The sequence below is a fragment of the Falco cherrug genome, chromosome 2, assembly GCF_023634085.1.
Source record: "Falco cherrug isolate bFalChe1 chromosome 2, bFalChe1.pri, whole genome shotgun sequence".
NCBI lineage: Eukaryota > Metazoa > Chordata > Aves > Falconiformes > Falconidae > Falco > Falco cherrug.
Genome location: NC_073698.1, coordinates 122470586 through 122492378, shown reverse-complemented (window position 1 = coordinate 122492378; position 21793 = coordinate 122470586). Strand labels below are relative to the sequence as shown.

General features: G+C 41.6%; 1 protein-coding gene across 3 annotated transcripts; it reads left to right on the top strand.

Moving 5' to 3' along the window:
- The first annotated feature begins 59 nt into the window (after positions 1-59).
- Positions 60-20561, top strand: TTF2 (transcription termination factor 2). Of its 3 annotated transcripts, none has more exons than XM_055702021.1 (23): positions 60-173; positions 254-365; positions 610-696; positions 1418-1484; positions 1909-2862; positions 3740-3866; positions 4857-5045; positions 5278-5435; positions 6445-6526; positions 6833-6946; positions 7865-8015; positions 8672-8777; positions 9800-9990; positions 10838-10991; positions 12126-12217; positions 13000-13082; positions 13563-13702; positions 14482-14652; positions 15255-15313; positions 16410-16563; positions 18142-18224; positions 19264-19338; positions 20182-20561. In XM_055702021.1, the coding sequence occupies exons 1-23, from the start codon at positions 146-148 to the stop codon at positions 20324-20326; spliced, it is 3522 nt and encodes a 1173-aa protein (XP_055557996.1). In that variant the 5' UTR covers positions 60-145; the 3' UTR covers positions 20327-20561. The 3 variants fall into 3 exon arrangements, with proteins under 3 accessions (XP_055557996.1, XP_055557998.1, XP_055557999.1); XM_055702023.1 differs by having other exon boundaries at positions 78-173; positions 254-369; XM_055702024.1 differs by lacking the exon at positions 60-173 and having other exon boundaries at positions 181-369.
- Positions 20562-21793: the final 1232 nt, after the last annotated feature.

Below are 21793 nucleotides of genomic sequence, written 5' to 3'. Positions count from 1 at the left end.
CCGGCGGGGGCGGGAAATAGAGAGCTCACAGTGCAGCTGCAATTGGCTCCACCGTCGCCCCTTGCCCCGTTCTGATTGGACAGTCTGCAGGCACTGGGTGGGATTGGGTGATTCCAAAAGCGCGCGTGGCGGCTGTTGCTCGGTTATGGAGGCCGAGTGGTGCGCAGAGCACGGTGAGACGGGTCTCGGTCTCGGTCTCTCACCCGGTCTCTCACCCGGTCTCTCACCCGTTCTGCTCTTCTCCGCGCTGCAGGGTCCCTCTGCCTCCTGAAGACGGGCGTCCGCGATGGCCCCAACCAGGGAAAGAGCTTCTATGTGTGCGGAGTGCGGGGCCCTACGCCCTGCGGCTTCGTCCTCCCGGCGCAGTAGGTGAAGGGCCGGGGGCCGGGGCTCCTCCCCGGTGGGGGGCAGGGGCATGGGCACGCGCGCACGGCTGTTCTGGGGGAAGCCTGGTGCTGTGGCTGTAGTCGTAGTCTCATGTTCTTAGTCGCTCGAGTTTGAGCAGGCTCTGTAAGAGTTTTGTCCCAGGTAGTTGTTTGTAGCTGTCGGTGTTCCTTGGCCTGCCTGTCCCGTCTTTATTGCCCTTTTCCCTTCCTTTGCTCTTGCCAGCGTTCCTGCCTCTCACTGCTTGATCCATGAGGGGTGCATGGTGGAGTTGCAAGCCCTGGTTCAGCAGAAGGGTGGAGATGAGTACCAGTAAGTTTCTCAAAGTGGAAACAAAGGTTTGCTGTGCAGGTTTGAACACTGGAAATTTTTTGATGGTGGCTGACTTGCCGATTCCTTCTAGAATTGAAGAGACTTATCTAGCCTTGGGGGCTTCACTTGGTCTCTTTCAGAATATTTGCTATTTTTATTAGCAATTATAGTCAATAGCATAAACCAAAGTGGAAGTTATAATGTTTGTTTTTAACAGAATTGAATGTGGCTTAGTGGCAGGACTCATCCAGGTCTCACGATAGTTGTGTCAAATTCACCAGTATTAACTCTGAAGTTCTTGCAGCAGTCCTGGTTGGCTGTGAGTTTCAAAAAAGATTGCATCCGAAGTCTTTCTGCTCCTAAGGTGCTCAAAGGTGAGGTGATGTAACTAAAAGAATAGCTGTTTCCTTACACACTGAAATCATAGGACACTTCTGAGGCTTTGAACATGGACAATATTTTTGACCAAGCAGGTTGGCTTTTATTGCTAAAATTAAAAAATGAACAACTCAAAGACCTAGGAATCTCTATCCGAAGAACAATGCTTTTGTAAAAAGCTTTGTTGGCAGTGCTTGTAGCCTTTTGTTAGGCAGAAGTCTGGATATAAAGTACAGGTCAAGAAAACTTGTTATGATGTTTTTGGTGCAAATACTTTTTAAAGAATGCTTAAGAGTTCCTGTACTTGCTCATGCAGTTCTGATCTTATTTTATTCATTGGTAGGTTGTTTTACCGATGCCTTAAAAGTAAGTTGAATGGGAAGAAATGGTGTGGAAGTATCCCATGGCAGGTATGAATGTTTAATTTGTATTACCTTATCAGCTTATTCCAGCATGACTTCTCATTCTGTATACTGTAATCACCTCTGAGGCTGCTTAGCTGTCCTCCAGGTGAGGCTTCTCTTATTCCTGAATTGTATGATGCAATCACTGTTCTCAAGTCTTAAAAGAAACTTGATCTCTGGCTGTCCTCTTTTCTTGAGGATGACAATGTTGGGACTTGATCCCAAAAAACCCACAGAAATGGCAAAGCAGAAACACAGCAGTTCTGGTTTGTTTTCATTGTAAAGTGTTTATGCTGATCCTGTTAAAATGACAGGAAAGATGATATTTGTAGAGAATGAAGTCTTGCTTTAGAAACGATGAGGTTGTATGTATTGTTAGTAGGCTTTAATAATTGGAATGTTAGCATTTACTCGCTTGTATATATTGCAGGATCCAAAAGCTACCAAAGCATCAGAAGCCTTAGAATCCCAGTCCAACACAACACCTCTCTTTAGTAGCCAAAGAAATCCATTCAAAGTGATAGACAAAAATGATGAACCATCATGCTGCAATCAAGTTAAGCAAGGAAACAGAGAGGAAAGTGAAGCAAAAGGAGTAAAAGCGGAGAAAGAGAGCATGCTGGTGTCATATAAAGAAAAGAAATCAATTTCTGATTCCTCCATAGAGAAAGAACTTCTAGAAGGGTTGAAAACTAAAGATAAGCAGTCCATGGAAAATAAGAGTGATCTGGAACTTGAGAGCATAGTCTTTAAATCTAAACTCTGCCTTTTTGAGACTGAGCAAGGGAAAAACACCCTTTGGGAGGAAGAGATACATGGTGGCAGTGGCAGGGAATCTAAGAAGTCTTCAGAGTGTGCAGATAAGGAGTCAGGTGGGAGATCAAAGTTCTTTCCACTAAGCCTTAGAAAGCAAAGTGCAAGTACCAAGCCTCCAGAGCAGGAGCAGTGCGGGGAGAAAAGCTTAAGCTGTGGGGATAAAGAAACCAGAGAGAAAGAATACATTGATAAGAAGAATGGTGAAATGAAGCCAATGTCTAAAGACAATGAGATTACCCCAGCAGTACCACAGTTGGTGTTCCAACATGCTGCCCTGAAGGGAGGAGCAGAGACAGTGCTGCCCAAGATGCAAATCAGACTAGGGCTGGGACAGTCTGTTGATGAAGTCTCTGGTGGTGACAGTGATGAATTAAGATTTGTTTACTCCTCATTTAGTAAAAGTAAACCTGATAAATCAGTTGAGGATTTGCAGTCAAGACACATTCCTTTAGGGAAGAGTATGCAGCAGACATCTTTAGCAGGAGTTGCAGTATCACATCACGTGGAAGGACCCCAGGACCATAAAGCTTTTCACAACCATCTTGTAGTCCAGTTGAAGCAGAAGAAGGTAACTTATTGCATGGTTTGGGGGTTTTGGGTGGGGGTGGGGTGGGTGGGTGTTCTATGTTCAGGGGGACTTCCCTTTACTCATGATAAGCATCAGGGTCTGGTATTCCCTCACAGCAGAAACTCAGAAATCTTTTGATGGTTTAGGAAGATGGGGCAAGGGAGGGAATTTGGCCTAGGCACAGGCTAGTTGTTTTAAGCCACATGTGAGACAATGACACCTAAGGTAATACAGCCTTCTGCATCTGGGGCTGCTCAGTTTCTACCTGCCTAAGGTTGTGTCTATCTTTTGCACAGCAAGTAATTTGCATAAGGTGGAGCAGTGCACAGCCAGCTTAACTTTAAGTAACGTGGCTCTTTCTGGTGGTGTGTCTTGGCCTTGTGGAGTAAGAGTGATCTAGCCATGAAAGCTCACACTTGACATGAAATAAACTATCTGCCTCTTTCCTTTTTTTGATAACTGCCGATAACTATGTTCCATAGGTTTTATTATAAAAGACCATTTGCCTAGAGCTCAGAACAGAACCTCAAAATAAACAAACTGCTATTCCTGCTAGTATGGAAAGAAATGTGCAAATAAGTTGAATGTTGTGAGATCTGAGATGTCAAGATTTTTCAAGTACCTGTTCATCCTGTTTCATAAAAAGGGGGAGGCTCTGCATCTTTCCATCTCCTCTAAAGTACACTGTTTAGTTCATTTTCTGTTAAAAGACTATTTAATCACACTGAATAACTCTTACATGCTTTTGGAGATTGTATCAAAATACAAATTACTATGACTTAAGATTAGTGTTTTAAAACTTCTGACCTGATTGTTCTCTGTTGGCAGAGGGCTTGGTAAGCACACTCTGGGTTTGGACTCTATTTTGTTCTTGCAGAGTACGTTGGCTACAGTGAATGTGCAGCTGCTGCCAGATAAAGGGGAACGGTTATTAAAGCAAGTGCAGGATTTGGAAGCTGCACTTGGTGCTCTTAATGTTTCAACAGCAGATACTGCTGAAAAAGGTAGGGACAAATGTTTTTGCCTCAGAACTTTGCAAAACAGTTTCTGGTACTGTAGTTGTTAATATTGAGGAAGTATAGCATATAGTTATATGTTATGTGGTCTATGTGAAGTTTGTCTGTTTAGATTCACTGAGGATGAAAATTGTTAGTTGCAAAATCTGTGTCTGGGAGAGGATGAACTGAATAACTCGGAATGTTTTCTATGAAGAGTGTTGGCTTCCCGAGAGAGTTTCCTCCCGTAGTGAGGACCCAGGACTAGTTCTGTTTCCAGCTTTGGCTACATGATTGAGGCAGGTGTCTATCTAAGAACTTGCCAGTGAAGTGTTAACTTCCTCTTTGCAATGTGGAACAATACTGCTTATGCATGTTTTGGCTACTGTGTCTGAAGGTTTCAGTTACCAGATAAAAGATAAGCAGCTTCCAGAGTGCTATTCCTGTAAAGCGATTTCCTAATTCTATTAACTAGTATTAATCACCTGTGGAAGAGAGGAGTTTTGAGTTACCTGTACAATCACCTCAACTGGAGAGTTACTTTGTGATCATAATACCAATTGTGTTGATGAAAAGATGCAGTTTGACAACTCTGGAAATGGAAGATCTCTAGCAAGGAAGCAATAACTCACAGACCACTACACAACAAGCAGTCCCAATGTCTTATATCTGGTTTTAAGCAAGGCGGACTTTTCCAGGAAGGAGAGAAAAGCTCGCTAGTTTTTAACCCATTTGTTCTTGGATGTTTTGATAGTTTTTTGAAATTAAAGACATCCTTCTTGTCAACGTTTTGAAAGTGATAAATCCTCTGGGAGCAGTGTGCAGGACTGACCTTGTGTTAGAACTAACCTGATCATGGTTGCAAAGTTCACTGTGTTGTTATAAACTACTTATTGAGCAAAGTGAGGGCCCTTCTCTGGGCTGTAATGCAAGGCTCTAAGGTCCATTGTGCAACCTGTTTAGCCTGCTTTTTTTTTTTTTTTTTTTTTCCTTCTTAAGGGGAGGATGGCACAAGCAGTGGCTGCCATGAGGAATCTATGCCTAACCCATTTGCCAGGGCATGTGGTACAAAGTTGGTAACACCACTACTACTCCAGGATCCTACAGCAAGGACCTCTTCAGACTCACACAGTTACCCTGCTGCTGCTGCTTTGGGTTCCAGTGAATATTATGGCCACAGTTTTGGAAGTAAGTACAGAAGGACTTATTTTCATTAAAGAGAACAGTGGTGAGAACTACTTCTGAGGTAATCCTGCAAATTGTGGATAAGGATAAGAGTACTGAACCTTTTTTGTTACTGTGAGCTGTGTACTGCCACCCAGGCATCTGGAGTCACTGAGATCAGTCTCTGAGATGAAAGGTCTGCTTGGGAAAGTTAGTTTTGTAAACACATCTCATGCATAATACTGTATCTTTCCAGTGAAATCTGGTGTGCAGAATCTATATGGAGGAAGACAGACAGAAGACCGAACTGGGGCTGTACACAGTGCCACAAGTGAGGCGATTAATCATCTTCACAAATCTCTAGAATCCTGTCCGACAAAGCAGACAACCACTGAAGATCCCTCTGGATTGAAGGTGAGTTGGCAAGGATGGAGGATGTCATGCTGATGAATGAAGTGTAGCATCTGGGTGATACCCTGGAGCATCCGACCTTTTCACATTTTTAAGTATTTCAGTTTTCATCCTGCTGGAAGGAGACACTCTCCATCCATTACAGTTGCTTCAGATTGCTAATACTGATGTTCTACCCTCCTGCTGTGGTGTCTTCAGAATATTTAAGGCTTGAATGTAGTAGTAGTAGTGCCTCAAAGCAACTAACCCACAACCATTGGTTTGTACGTGACTGGCAGAATAGGCAGGTGTTTGGTGAGAAACAGACTGAGAACCTTCTCATTGTTCTGTCTCCCAGTAAGCTATAAGAAATAGTCTTTGAAAGATGTGTTGCAGATGATTGAGTTCATGCAACCCAGCAGACTCCAGAGTAGTCTGTTCTGATCTGCCAAAGAGCACCTCTGTTGGGTGGTGCAAAACCCATAGTTGAGGCTACATGCAAGGTATTGGAAGGCGTATGCCTCCACAAGATGGCGTGTTGTTGTATATAGGTTGTATCACTTGTCAGATCCTCTTGGGACCTTTTCAGGCTGGGGAAGGTCACTTCATGTTTGATGACAGTGTGCAGTCCCTCTTCCTGTCTTAATTTTAAGAGTCTGTAGGGGTCTTAGGCTTGGTGAGAAAAGGGGAAGTGTTCTCAATCCCTTTCCTTGATAGTGATGCCTATTGTGAACAGGGTGCACTTTGGCTTTTCCACCTGAATGAGCTGCCTTTACATGCTTTTAGAGCATGGTGAGGTGCTAGGTTGGTTTGTCTATAAAGCATCAGCAAGACTGATCTATGGTACTGCTGACCTCCTGTCTCCAGTAGTTGCTTATCTTGGGTATCCCCCTCCATGTGGGAAAAGAACAGGTAGGCAAACTCCTTTTTAGTAGGATTGTAGGACAGTTCACCTGGATAATTTGGTAGAGGAAACAGAAGTGTCTGAACTTCACAAGGAGGTTCCTTAAAATCCTTTGTCTTGCCCTTTCAGGTTCCATTGCTGCTGCACCAAAAACAGGCGCTCGCATGGCTACTCTGGAGAGAGAGTCAGAGGCCATGTGGAGGGATTCTGGGTAAGCAACAGAACAGGAAAGTGGATTTTGGGGGCAGATTCATGGCAGCAACAGTTTAGCACAACTGTTATTGGAGGCTAATAACCAGTTATTTTGTAGGTGTGTCAAAAGGCCTTGTTTCTCTGTGGCCCTTGACCACCAATTGCAGCTATTTAGCCATTATTAAATAATATCCTGAAATTGTCAGGCACATTTTTATTTCCTGGGTTCTTCAGGCAATTTATGTTGTGGTATGTACCTCTGTGTGCATCTCAGCTAGGGGGGCTCATTTCTGCAGACCATCACAGCTTCTGTGTGTCTTTCCAGCGGATGACATGGGCTTGGGGAAGACTCTAACAATGATTGCTCTCATTCTGGCCCAGAAGCAGCTGAAGACAGAGAAGAAAAAGGAGATGTTAAAAATATGGCTATCCAGAAATGGTACAGAAATGTTTCCATCATACAGTACATACATTGTGATGCAGGCAGCATTTGAAATGCCTAAAGTGTTATAGGTTAATGGCTCATAAACAGGCTCTGTGTGCTCATTTCCCTTCTGTAGGAAAATTCCACTGGGCTTAAGGTTTACTGCACTCCCTTGCAAGGCCTTTCTCTTGATCAGTGTCATTTGCTCTTTCATTGGATGTTTAGAATTTCCCCACTCATTAATTTATACTGTTTGGGGCTTTTTGTTTGATTAGTTTCCTGAACTAGTTAAAGCTAACATATGCTGTTTTGAAAAAAGTTTCGTAGTTATTTTCAACATATGCATAGTTCTCATAGCAAAAGGACTTAAATTAGTTACTACTCACCTCCCTGTTACTGATTTTTTTTTTTCTTTTCCCCCCGTACAATTACTTCTATCTTATCCATAGAGATAAGGGATGTTCACATTTCTAAGGAGTATTGTTTCTGTGTCCACAACCTGTTACTGTCTCCATCCTCTTGGAACTGGTTGAACTACTTTTTTTCTGTCTTACCAAGTTTACCGTTTTTTTCCAGTGTTGTTCAAAATGGGAGCATTTCAGTTTCTAGAACAAGAATGAATGCATTTTGTATTGTATTCTCAGGAGAGATCAGGGTTAGTTCCTGAATTCTAACCTTTCAGCTTATCCAAAGGAAGTGCACGGATATGTAGCATACTTCTGAGTGGATAGGAGGTGATGCATTAGTGTTTAAGTAGGCTTTTTCCACCCAGAAATAACAGTCCTCAAGAGTGCAAAGTAGAGATACCTGCTTCACAAACTATGCTCACAGGACAAGTGAACTGGTCTTCTTAATTGTTATGAGTTTCCAAAACTACTGTCTTCGTAGTCAAATATGAAGACATTGAAACCTGTGTGCAATGTTTCCCTGCAGATTCTACTGTTGTCCCTTCCTGCAGCACTTTAATAATTTGTCCTGCATCCTTGATCCATCACTGGAAGAAAGAGATTGACAAACATGTGGGCTGTGGCAAGCTGAGGGTCTATTTGTACCATGGGCCAATCAGATACAAACAGGCAGATGTGTAAGTGCTAAATCATAAATATGACCAAGTAAAGTAAAACAGTACTTAATGAGAGGTTGTGTATACCAGTAGAAATTTGGTGGCTGTAGAACGATTGAAAAACCTGAAGTATGGAAATGGAGGATCTGGAAGGTCAGGCTGCTGTTGAGGTGCATATAGCAAAACATTTATGGCGTGTACCCATGCTGAGTGGTTCTGGTGCAGGCTGTTGCTGTTCCTGGTAACAAAAAAGGTGTATATTCTCTACAACATCTCTTGCAGAGTTTCAGTGGTAGTTTCTTTCATGCTTGTGCTTTGTACAGCTGCTAAAAAAAAAACCCAGCCATGTTTAGATCAAAATATTTCTATACCACTTTAGGCCGTGCTGAGCAGTATTTCCAGGTGCCGTATTCTAAGTAGGGTTCATCTTGTGCAGTGTACATTCTGTACCACTGGCTTTTACTGTAGTCTTAAACTTGCTGTGTCTACTTCCACTATCTGTAAAATGAGGACAATGTGTCCTCCTGTTTGACTGATGTGAAGCTCAGTTTGCTGTAAAACTGCATTTCAGCTCTTGTAGAACTGTCTTGTTAAACCTTCAGTGTCCATTTTGTTGGTCTTACAAAATGAATTCCTCGTTTGTTCTTGCTCCTGATTACTACTTTCCCTTTATGTAGGCTCTCTGAATATGATGTTGTTGTCACAACCTACAGTCTTCTCTCCAAGGAGGTTCCCACAAGCAAAGAGGAGTGGGAAGTCCCTGCTGAGGACCATGATGTGGGGGTGAGAAGCCATGTTGTTGATAGAGGATTGCCTTAATGTTTTGTTCTGAGGTGCTGCAAGCCATTATTGTTTCAAGTAGTACCTTATGTATGCTATAGTGAGCAACAGGTTGATTCTCTGCCCCCCCCCCCCCCCCCTTAAGTCCTCTGAGTTTGCACAGTAAAAATACAGCAATGAGAGAAAGTGCTGTGAAGTGCAGAAAGACAGTGAAGAGAAATATTAACAATAAATGTGTTCTGTAGTAATACAGAATACATACATTGAATACAGTTGAAATGTCTTAATTTTAAGAGCACAATGGTGAATCTCATGCTTTTGCTTTTGAGTGGGACTGTGAAGGAACACTAGAATCTCCTGTTAGGTATTCCTTGCCACTTGAAACACTAATACCACTTTAACAGAAGCCTGTTGTACTCTGGCACTGATTCAGTTCTCAGTCTGAACTGAGACTGAGGGAGGTTACATGCCGTGCTCTTGAAGAAACTATTTTCTATGCTATGAAAATAAAAGGGATTGCTGAATGCTAACTGAACTTGGCTACGCAGTATAGAGGAAGCCTTTTGCTGGTGGATATTGTCTCCTACCTCTATGTACAGATCTAAGTGTAGCTCTCAAAGCAAAACGGGCCTTTGGATTTCCTGAAACTTCAAGGGTGGCATCTGTAAAACTGTAGGGAGATCAGAAGAATTACGTGGTCCTTTGTGCTGGCCCAGCAAAATATTACTGATGTGAAATGCCTTTTGGGAGCAAAAAGGTGATAGAACATTAAAAGCAAGCAAAACAGCAAAATATTAGATATTGTTAAGAACAGGCAAATAAGTACTTCAGTTTATAAACCTTCATGGAAGTTTTGAAGAGGTGCTTTTTTTTTTTTCTTAGAGTATCTCCTACATGACAGAGCTCAGATTACTGCCAGCTAATGTCAGGAAAAGGCTTCCTGCCAGAGAAATATGTTCTCTTCTAGCTTTTTAGAGAGCTTGGCAAGGCTATTGCTCTGAGTTATAGTCTGCTGCTTCTTTCAGAGTGGATCATCTCCCTGTTCCCCTCTGCTCAGGATAGCCTGGGCTCGAGTTATATTGGATGAAGCTCACAATATTAAAAACCCAAAGGTTCAAACCTCTGCAGCTGTGTGCAAACTGAGGGCCAGTGCCAGATGGGCTGTTACAGGGACACCGATACAGAACAACTTACTGGACATGTACTCTCTCCTGAGGTGAGCTGGCTGCATGTAAACATGTGGACAGGGCTCCATTTCCAGTAATTCTTTGCTGATGACTGATGATGTGCCAAAGCTAAGACATGTGGGGTAGTGAGACTAGTTATATTAACACTTCAGGCACTGGATTGCAAAGGCCGTGGCTGAGGCATTATGTAAGACTGACCATGTGTCTGCTGTTGCGTGTTGTGTCTAGCTTCCATAGAAATTGATCTTGTCAAATTCCTCTTGGAGACATAGGAGATCAGAAGATCAATTTTAATGAATGCAAGGTCTGTGTGATAATCCTTGTTCCTACCAGGGCAGACTGGGAGGATCTTATTAGAGTGTTGTGTGACAAGAGCAATGAAGGAAAGGGTGAAAACTTTGGCTTCTCTAAACAACTAATAAACCAGTTAAACTCTGTTCTTCGTTGCTGAGGGGGGAGGGAAATTATGAAGGGTGTTGTTGAACCAGAGAGAACTTGCATTTGAAATTAATTTTGGATAACTGAAATTAATTTTCAAGTAAGAGCTATGGTATTTTGAAAAAATTAATATGCTTTTTTGCAAGTGCCTCTGCATTTTGATATCCTTCATTTGCTGGTGATGCTTGAGACATAATGAGCTAAGGGAGATAGATGGGTACAGTATCAGAAAGACACTTTTACAGAGTTAGTAGTGCAAAGACTTTTGAGCAAAAAAAGTTATCAGTCCCATTACACTGGAAGTGTTTTATTGCTCCTAGCAGTTATGGCATTTGGAAGTGGTTTGTTTGGATCGAAAGAACTATAGTTCTGGTCACTCAATAGTAACTGAAGAACTCTACTTCTCTTGGTATGAAGTCTCCTTCCTTCCTGTCTTAGGTTTCTGCGTTGCTCTCCTTTTGATGAATACAGAGTGTGGAAGTACCAGGTGGATAATAACACAAAGAAGGGAGGAGAGAGGCTAAGCCTCTTAACCAGGAGCCTATTATTACGGAGAACTAAGGACCAGCTGGATTCAGCAGGCAAGCCCTTGGTAAGAACTTCACCCTCCACAGCTAGACAATTACTCAGTTTTCCTTGTAGCTGCCAGTTAGCTATTTATACATGTAAACTTGTTAATGGGCAGGCTTTCCTGTCTACTGCAATCTCTTGAGAAAAAGGAGCAAATGTCTGTGGGATGCTTTAACTCTTTATCCAGAAAGCAGAAATAAGCAGAATAACTAAAACTTCTAGTTATAAATCACTTGCAGACAAGAATACATCAAGTAATTGCAAGTAGATGCCCACTCTGTACAAAGTTAGCCTAGGTCTCTGAGCTAGCCTAGATATCTAAGAATTAGAGCAGCTGCGTGGCAGGTGGATTTGGTGCATGCTTTCAGCATTACTCCTTAAAAGTGGTCTGTTAAACTGGGTATTAGGTCAGTCATTGGTGTGTCTGTAAACCTTTAAAAGGTGTAACTTTGATATACTGTCTGATTATTATTTTTTTTATTATGGAACTGAGAAGGCTCCTTTTACAATGTAATAAATTTGTCGCGATGGAGGGAAGACACAGTTACTCAATATGAGTGATCAGCAGACTTCGTTTATTGAACCTTACAGTCACCTTTTATGCCTTGTTATAATTAGCTCATACATATTACAAAAGTTAAGCTCATTGTTGGTTAGTTGCCTAAATACCAAGCCTGCCCCTAGTTTCTCTTCTGTAGTTATCTGTTCCCACCTGCAACATTCTTTTCCCACCGAAATCTTCCTGTTATTGTGTAACAAGAACAGCCAAAGACAGTGTATTTTTGCTTTACTTCAGATAAGCTGAGAGCGATGTGCATTTTTGTCTAGCCAGCTGGACTATGTCTATGTGACCCTTTTCAGCTAGCCAGTTATCCACATAAATTAATCCCTCCATGGGAGTTATGTGGTTACTCATGCCTTTTGTTACCAGATGATTTGGAATAAAGGCTTTTATCTAGAGTGTTAACCAGGCTACTTGGAGTTCTGAGAGCATCTATGTTGTGCTGTAGTTGCATTAATACAAATAAAAACTTTAATGAATAAACAGCTATCTGCTGAGACTTAGAATACTGTCTTAAATCTTGGAATGCTGGTGTTTGCTGTGTAGGATTTTTGCACTATATACATCTGATCCTGTATGGCTTTTTTACTTTAGGTATCTCTGCCCCAACGTAGCACACAGCTCCATCAATTAAAACTTTCAGCAGAGGAGCAGTCTGTGTATAATGTGCTCTTTGCAAGATCCAGGTATGAATGTGGGTAGAGATAGGGTATTCTGTGGGTTTGTTTCTTAACTGCTATGAAAACTCAGGAAGTCCACTTTAAATGCGAAGAGCCTTTAGACAAATTCCTGTTTGTTTTGGTTTTTTCCTTCCTTTGTCAAGCATGTTTGAAAATACATTGCTTGTTCTGGTAATAATTGAAACAGGTTCATTTATTTTCTGCCATAAGTTCATGCCTTGTATGAGCTTTGCATTCTACCATTATAGTTAATCTAACTTATTTCAAGACTCCAGAGACCTGGAATTGCTGCAGTAGTTCTTAAATGATGATGTGCCAGCATCTGAAAAGGAGAAAATCATCTCTTTTGCCCTGTGATACTTGTACAATCAGAAATTATGCTGGTCTCTACAGATGGCTGTAATGCAAGGTGGTGTCACTTTGTGTTCTCCTAGGGTCTCTTTCAACATTCTTGCTGTAAAGAGACTTCCTTTCTTTTAAATATACATTTAAAGATGTCCTTTTGTTATGAAGAATGTTGTCCATTGGGCCCTGGCTCCTATTACACTCAAGGTATTCCAGTAAGCAGACTTGGTTCCTCTTGTGTTTTCCAAAATGGATCTTGGTTTTGATCATATTCAAGTCAAACAAAACCTGGGGGTGGGGGGGGTGTTGGTGATAATTTTGTGACTAAATGATTAATGAAACCTTCCTTACCTTAATGCATCATCAGCTTGCTTGTTAAGCTTAGGTCCCTTTTGCCTTTTTTCCTGCTGTAAATCCCACAGTCTTTGTCTTGTTTTTCCCAGGTCAACACTACAATCCTACCTAAAGAGACAAGAGCAGAAAAATGAAGGCAGAGAGTATGCGGGTAGTAACCCATTTGAGAGAGGTTTGAGTACACCCTCCCCTGAAAACATCTGTAGAAGTGACTCTTAAGTGCACAGTTAAGGAGAGGGAATACACCTGGCCATATGGGGTCAGGACTTAGAAATTCTTTGGAAAATGCCTACCTGATCTTACTAAGAAATCCTACCATAGTATTCAAAAAGTCTATTCTCACTGTTTTGGCTCTGGGCAAATCTCTTAACCTCCCTGGGTCTAAAATTCTCTTCTGAAATAAAGGTCCAATTAATCTGAGAAGAGATGGCAGTATTATTTGAGGTATGTGGTACTCTGATTTGTGGTGTTGGGGTTTCTTGGTTGGTTTTCTTTTTTTTATTTCAAGTGGAGTTTGATGGGTTCCTATGTTAAAATAGGTATGTGCTTGCCTGTTGGTTCTTGTCTCTTATGGATGATACTCTTGCTGAGGTGGCTGGGCAGTGTGTGGAAATAGCTCCAAAAGCTTGTGATGTTTTGTCTTCCTTGGCAGTTGCACAAGAGTTTGGGGTCAGTCAAAAGGAATTTCTAGCAGGTTCCCAAAGTGCCTCCCAGGTCCCAAGTACTGTCCATGTCTTGTCAATGCTATTGAGGCTCCGTCAGTGCTGCTGCCATCTCTCCTTACTGAAAGTGGTAATTGCGTTATATTGTTGTGGTGTGGGGCTTCTTATGGGGATTTTTTAACAGGGTTTGTGTAAGTTAGCAGACCTTGTAGCATCCTTGTATCTCTTTTAACTAGGGGTGTGTGAACTGAGCCATTTCTAGGACTGTGTCTTGTAGTCCAAGAGGTTTTAGATGGGCATACTTCCTACTGAAGAGCTCCCCAGCATGACCTGTGTGGGCAGCTGTGTCTCTGGAAATATTTTTATTCAGATTAAAAAAAATAAATCACAAAATGTAATGGCAGGGAAGTTGTCTTGATCTTAACCTAGTATTAAAAAGTACACAGGTCCATAAGTGTAGTCTGTTTCAAAGGCCTATGTGTTGGAGAGCTCTAAGTGCCTTGATTGAAGCTGCCTTGCCTGAGGTAGACTGATCTTGCATGCATTTTTTGCTCTTGTCATGTAAAGCAGCTGTCCAGATACTAAGGGAACAGGCAAGGATCTATCTTCTAACATCTTTAATCCAGCAATTGTTAAATGCAGCGGCAGGGGTGATCTGAGGAGACTGAACTACAGAAAATGGCTGACCTCACATACTTTCCCTACACTGCCCCTTCCTGGGGCAGAATAAGGGGCCAAAGGGACTGTTGGTCTGACCCAGTAGTGTTTCTTTTAATTGTTCTGTCTTATATAGCATAGCTTCCTTCAAACCCACTATCCTCAGCAGACATTGTGGAGACTGCAGATCAGTACTGAACTTGATCTCAGGCTTGACTGTGATCCCTTATTTCATTGCTTGCTTTCCCACAGGCCCTGGACCAAGTTGACTTGAACAGTGAAGGCCTTTCCCTCCCCATTGAGGAACAACTTAGTGCTTTGACCCTGTCTGAGCTCCAGACTCCTGATTCCAAATCAACAGTCTACCTCAATGGCACAGCTTTTAAAACTGATATCTTTGAAATCACCAGGGAGAGCACCAAGGTATTCTGACTGTGTCTTCCTTACCTTCTTTGAGAAGCTTGAATTTCAGCACTTTGCCTTTTAAATTGTAAATGAACTGTCACACCTGGTAATTGCAGACCAGGTTAAGTTGGCAATTTAGATTAATTCAAGGGAGTAGATTGGCCTTCTGTGAAGGCTCCAGCTTATCAGGTGTTGATGGGTACTTCTGATAAATCTGAGAAACTTGGCTGCTGAGAAACTCAGTGAAAATCTTGAGCACTGGATTCACAGAAGCTGGGAGAAGTGTACATCTGAGTGTCTGGTGCTCGTGAAGAGTTAAAAGAAATAGGTTGACAGCAAGATGAGAGGTGGCAATAATTTGGCTTCTCACAGGAAGGTTGACATCTGTAAAATATGCTTGTATGATTTGATTTCTTAACCCTGTTTTCCATGGTGGGAGTGTTCTTATACCAATGACTGCTTAAATATCTTGAAAGTCTGAGCACAGAAGAAATCCCAGTTGAAGAGCTAGTTTGATCACTTCCTGTTTTAATGAAGAATATTCAAGCATGAGCTGGGTTATGACAGCAAGCAGACTAACCTTTTCTTTTTTTTTTTTCTTTCCTTCCCCCCCCTCGCAGATAGCCCACCTCCTGGCTGAACTGAAAACTACTCTGAGTCACTCAGAGCCTCAGAAAAGGTCGGTAAGCATGTCCTCTACTTTAGTCATAGTGATTGAGAAAAGCATGTCTCTTGACAGCAGCAGAAATAGTTTAAAATAATTGAATACAAAACTCCAAAATGGTGGCAGTACTGCAGTAGTTGAAAGTGGATTTTGAGGAAAAGGGGGGAAAAAAATGAAGACAGAAATGTAGTTTAAGATGTAGGCAAGTGTAAATGTAAGGGGTTGTGTGACAAGTGTCAGGCCTTGAGGCCCAGGAGGCCTCTCTTCTCCAAAACCAGAGCTGGAAATAATTTGGTTGTGCTGAGAAGTATCTGCCCTCTGCTCTGCAACCCACCTCACCACCCAAAGTAAGTGGAGGAACAAAGCAGTGATTAAAACTGAACCTGTTTGCAAAAAGGAACCTGTTGATCAGAGGACTTCAGTGTTGCTGAAGTCCTGCAGCTCTCATTGTGCAAGTTCTCTCTCTTCACTCTGCACCAGATGGCAGTGTTACAGAGTTTCTGTTTGTAGGTGCATTCTACAATATTTTACAGGTATATGGCTGCAAGGTAGTTACATCTGTGTTGTGTTGGGGGTGGGTTGGAAGGGAAGTCCTGTTCTTGGGTGACTCTGGAGTTGCACCAAATTTAGAAAGATTTTTTCCAAAGTCTCTTGCAAAGACCATTCCCACTATAAGAATGGGAACACCAACACTGATTTTGTTCCCTACCAAGAAGCTAGCAAACAAATTATTGCCTCCCAAACTGTTTAATCCAATAAATGTGGGGAGGTAGAGGCCTGGGGGAAATCAAAGTTTGGTGTTGCTATTTGATTCACTTTGCAGAGAAACATCAGAATTGTGATTGGATGGTGGTGATGTAAAAAACCAAAACCAGAGGTGAAAGTTATAGACTTAATTTGTCTAAAGTTTATTGGATATTAGCCTTCCATAGCAGGTTCTACCACTACACCTACAGGTGAATCTGTTTCTGAATTGGGAAGGGACTTTGCTCCAGTTTGCAGTGGGGAAGAGTGCCTGAATCATTGTCTTCTCTTGGGTGAGACGCTGCAACAACCAGACTACTACAGTACACACAGAACTTGTTCTAAACTCCCTTTTCTGTCTCCCTAGTGTTGTTGTCTCTCAGTGGACGAGTCTGTTGAAAGTTGTGGCTGTGCACCTCCAGCAACTAGGGCTGAAGTATGCAACAGTGGATGGCTCTGTCAATCCTAAACAGAGAATGGATGTGATAGAAGAGTTCAATAACAATCCCAAAGGGCCTCAGGTATGCAGTCAGGGCAGGAAAACAGTTATTAGTGCTACTATGAGCAGCTGTGATAGCTGACTTCCTGATTCCATTTACTGGTGCCACTTTCATTTTGACCTCTAGGTGCCAAGATCAGCAGGGAAAGAGGTAGCTGTATAAAAGTACATATTATAATGGACAGGAGCAGCTGCTAAAAAGCTCCTTTTGATCTTAACTTTCTGTATTGAGATCATCTGACTTCAAAACTACTTCAAAGGCTGTCCAAATCTTTGGTGTGCTCAAAGATGTTGTTGCCAGACAGTAGCATGGAAGATATGGGGGCAGTTGGCTCTACTTGGAGCAAGTTGCTTGTTTCCAGCTCATGCATCTGCATTGGAAGGTGTTTCTTTCTGAGTATCACCTGTTTGCCAAGTAGCCTGTAAGACTTTATTGCTGTTTTCCAACATGTTAGATGCTTTTTACAAGACTGATCTTTCTGAGAAAAGCTGATGACAGTTGAATCTGAGTGAGGCTGAAATAAACAAGAACATATCTCACCATGGTATAAAGATAGGAAGATTGGGACTGGGGCAAGACAAGTCATGGTTTTGTACATGTCCAAAATAAGATGGCCTCATGTGATGAGTATCACTTTTGAGTTGTTGGGGTTTTGGCGGGAGGGGTGTGTGTTTTAAACACTGGTGAACTACAGTGTGTTGGCTGCTCTTGGAAATAGCTTCTAGCTTGAAATTTTGGCCAAGGGAAGGAAACTTGCTAGGTGACTAAAGACATCCAAATTAATTGTTCATAGTGATTATGCTTTCATCTGGACACTGTTCCTGTGATTGAGGCAGGGACAGGCTGTCTCATCTGAGGATGGATCTGTGACTGAAAGGGCCGAATGTGTTACATCAGCTTGTTTTCTTTGCGAGATTTCTCGAACAAACTGCTGTCTACAAAATAGGTATATTTCTCCTTCTAGCTTTGAACTTAAAGGAAGACTTCTGCCAGCTATATGAATAGCTGACCCCTTAAACAAGATCAGGGTTTTAAGGTATCCTATCATGAAACTGAGAAATACATATATATATATATCAAGTGTCTCTGTCCTTAATTGAGTTCTTTTCCTGCTGTACAAGAAGTCTCTAAATTGATCTGCTTATATCCCCCTTCCTCCCCAGCTACTCATCCTTTTCTGACTACTAGGTTATGTGGAAACAAAGTGGAAGGAGTACGAGGCCATATCAGTCCATTTGCCTGTGTTTAAGTAATAGTTATTGTTAACTTAGAGTTGGTGCTGATTGATCCCATTGTTGGCAACAGGCTTTGATCAAAAGAGGTTGATCGTTTGGGTGGGATGTGGAGATAGTCTGAACTTTCCAGTCCTTTCTCTAGCCTGTAAAAATGTATCAGTGTAATGCATATGGGATGGTAGGCTTGCCTCTCTGGGCCATAACTTCCATGTCCAGTTTTCTGTGCCTCATCAAGTAACATCTGGCAAGCTCCCAAATACATAATATACACATCTAATAAAAATATGTGCAAATGAATATGTGGAGTATATGAAGCATTACTTTTCTGGAAACAGGCTCCTTAACTCTCTTTTGGCCTTTGAAGGTGATGTTGGTTTCATTGCTGGCTGGAGGCATCGGCTTGAACTTGACTGGAGGAAACAATCTCTTTCTCCTTGACATGCACTGGTAAAGAGAAATAAAAGTTCCATCACTGAGGAGATATGTAGGTTGTGCTGCTTGCTCTATTATCACATGTATTTTGATGTCTGATACAACTGGGTTAGGAGGGAAGTGTTTAGCTGAGAGTAAGGGCTAATGGTTAGTTGTGGAAAAGTGTTTTTACTATAGCCTTACTTCAAGGCACTCTGCTTTGCCAATCCAGTGCTCACCACTGTGATATACAGTTCTGTAGGGGTAAAAAAAAAAAATGGAGGCGGGTAACAGCAATCCAAAGAAGCAAGTATGCAGTCTGTATCATAAAAGGATACTGGGCACCTGGCAGTCCCTGTCTTAATATCTTACAGGAATAAAAATGGTACAGTAATGCATACAGCTAATTTGTCTTGAAACACAAATCGTGTTGAGCATAGTTGATAATCAGGTGTAGCCAGTGTACCTTGGGATTTTACAGGGCTATGAAAATGGTGCATATGAGGTCCTAATACTTATGTTGTCTCCCATCAAAGTCAGAATCACAGGGGTTTTTTTAAATTAAATGTTGCTCATGGTAACTTACAAAGCAAACTAATGTGCTTCAGTACAAAACCAGCTGCTGCGTAGCAGCATTAAGAAGAAATGTTTCTATAATATGGAAGTTACACCAAGTATTCCCTCTGTGTCTAACAGAACCATTTCTTACGTAAATATTGAGTGAAGGCCTCTTTCAATGGATTTTGCCTTCCTGCTTTGCTCTCCTCTTTCCTCATGAGGAGCTCTGATTTCCCTGAGTAGAAATACAGGGCTATGTGTAACAGTGGTCTAATGCGTACAGCTGACTTTGTGTGGAGTTGTAGCATACTTCTACCAAGGGCAAAGGAAAATACAGTCAGGATGAATATTTGTAATCAAGCTAGTAAACCTAAGGTAACCTGGGAGCAGATTTAGTTCTACAGAGAAAGAGAACAGGATAGGTGCAGAGGCTTCGATGTTTTGATTATTCCTGGACATAAACCCTTAAATGTTTGTGTGGGTGGCTTTGTTTATGGGGATTTTTTTCACCTTGCAGGAATCCGGCTCTGGAGGACCAGGCATGTGACCGCATTTACCGAGTAGGGCAGCGGAAGGATGTTGTGATACACAGGTCAGGATTTTTCCTTAGCAGTAAATGATGCTGTTGCTGCTTATGTACTGTCTGGCTTTAGTTTGTGAGACAAGGCATTGGTTTGAGGCTTGTACCTAGCTTTAGGTGAACAGACAAGGTCTGATGGTGGCATTGGGATTTAGGCACAGATACAAACATTTTTTTGTGTGTGGTCCGTGTGGCACTTGCCTGCATGTTGCTGTCACAATAGCTAGCAGTGATTTATTGTTTTTCAGTCTGTGGTTTAGTGGGAATGTTCTGTTTGTTCCTGAGAACAATCTGGGCGCCAAACCATTTCTCTTCTGAGTGGAGATTTTTCACTGTGCTCCCTAAGCCTGGATGTTTCTAACATCACTAACATGGGGAGCACTAATAATAAGTGACAGACTTCACTTTCAGAAAAGCATCTGTAAATACTGAAAAGTTAGCTTAGTTATTGTAAACATACAGCAAACTCTCAAAGAAACTGGAATCAAAAATACTATTTTGTGTATGATGTTTTTAGTGTAATGGGTGCCATAAGTTATCAAACAATCATCGCAGGATTTTGTCACAGGATTACTGTTGCTTCAGATGACCACAGCTGAGGCCTAAAGCGCATCAGGCTTTTATTTGAAATGTTATGATATCTGGATATTAAAACTGCTGTGTTCTGTGCACAGATAGATTGTCAGTCACATAATAGGCTGTTAATTTTTAAGTGAGACAAGTCTTTGGAAATCTACTGGGGAAGTGCTTGTATAATACTGATGCTTTTTCCTAGCAGTTGTGGTGATGTGGCTTTGTGGTTGGTTTTGTGGTGGTGGTCTTTTAGGGATTTTTGTTGTTTGGTTGGTTTTTTAGGTTTGTCTGTGAAGGAACAGTAGAAGAAAAGATCATGCAACTCCAAAGGAGGAAGAAAGCTCTTGCTCAGCAGGTGCTGTCAGGCAAAGGGGAGGTCTTCACTAAGCTCACTCTGGCTGACCTCAGGAATCTCTTTGGCATCTAATTATCCTTTACAATACACAATGGAAAGTCATTTTATACCTGCAAGTAACTTTGTGCAGACTTTGACAAAGGACTGCTGTTTTAAAGTGGTTCATTTGTTTTGAATAAATAACTACGTTTTTGTGACTCTTCCAGGAGGAGAAGTTACCAACTTCAGGAATTTGTTTTAATGCTGAAATTGAATTGTGTATCCAAAGGTTAATAAAACAATTTTGAGTAAATACTAATAACAAACACTTGCTTGTTTCTTGGTTTTCTGTGTATGCTTTTCAGTTGGGAAACTTTCCTCTTCAGGACAGGAGATAAACAAGTGAAACTAAGTTCAGAGGTTGAGTAGTGAGGTTGAGTGGGCATCAAGCAAGTGGGAAAAAAAAAAAAAGCTATAAGCACAATGCTGTAAGAAGACTGTGTAAATTTTAGAAAATAGAAGTAATAAAATTAAGGAAGGATTTAGGAATACTTGATTTTTTTCTCTTTTGTTCCTTATGAGGACTTCTTAGATATAAGGGAAGAAACACTTCTCTACTCTGCTAAAAATATTTATTCAAGCAGGGAGGTAATTTGTTATGTTCCTGTGAAACAGAACCCAAATTTCTGATTGTTGTGGTGTTGTGTATTTGGGTTTTGGGTTTGGGTTTTTTTTTTTTTCTCCAGAGTATTAAATAGTGTAAGCCTTCCTTGGTGTGAACCTTTTGATGTGTAGATTGTTCTTCCTTAGAAGATGCTCCCATTTTTTTAATAGTAGATGAGTTGCAAGTCCTTGATTAATGGTTTGTGTTCTCTCTCCTATTGCAAGTGGTATGTGCAGATGAGTGAAGTTTCTAGGCAAATTTTTTTAATTGGTAGTGCATCTTCCCTGCTTCAGTCTTCCTCTGTGTGTCTGGACATATCCATTGCATATTCTGGTTTCATACTGATTGCATTACTTCTCTGGGATTTGGCACAGTTCCCGTAAGTTCTATACCAAATGAGGGCCTTTGAAGAATTTATTTCTAATACTAAGTGGTAGAGCACGGCAAGCTAGAGTGCTGGTAAGAAACTAGATGTTTGTTCCTGAATGGTCCTTCCTCATGGAATAAGATAATATAGCATTTGGTAGCCTTTTCAGTGAAGGGAGGGATCTATTTGCAGATCAGTGGTTCACATTAGTACAGCAGTGTCCTGGTAGTGTGTGATGCAGCTGTGTTAGTCATTTCCCTTACCTGCTTTGGCATAGTGTGCAAGCAAAACTGTGGGGTTATTCAAATTTATTGCACAGATACAAGGGTTAGGGGGGCACTAAAACAGTAATTTGTATTTTGTGTGTATATATTCTCTCCTGTAAATTCAACTGCGGTTGGAAGGGTCTTGAGCAGCCCACAGAACCAAGGAAGGCTCTGCAACTTGGGCAATGTAACCATAATCTCAGTTTAGGGAACATAGTGAGGCAATAAGCAGTGAGCTATACTGGTTTTCTGGAAAACCTGTA

What these genes read in the sequence shown, in the direction of transcription:
- TTF2 (XM_055702021.1), top strand. Translation starts at nt 146, where the DNA reads ATGGAGGCCGAGTGGTGCGCAGAGCACG. An exon ending in ATTCAGCAGGCAAGCCCTTG is followed by an intron (nt 10,992 to 12,125) that starts GTAAGAACTTCA and finishes TTTTTACTTTAG; the next exon opens with GTATCTCTGCCCCAACGTAG. An exon ending in GTGCTCTTTGCAAGATCCAG is followed by an intron (nt 12,218 to 12,999) that starts GTATGAATGTGG and finishes TGTTTTTCCCAG; the next exon opens with GTCAACACTACAATCCTACC.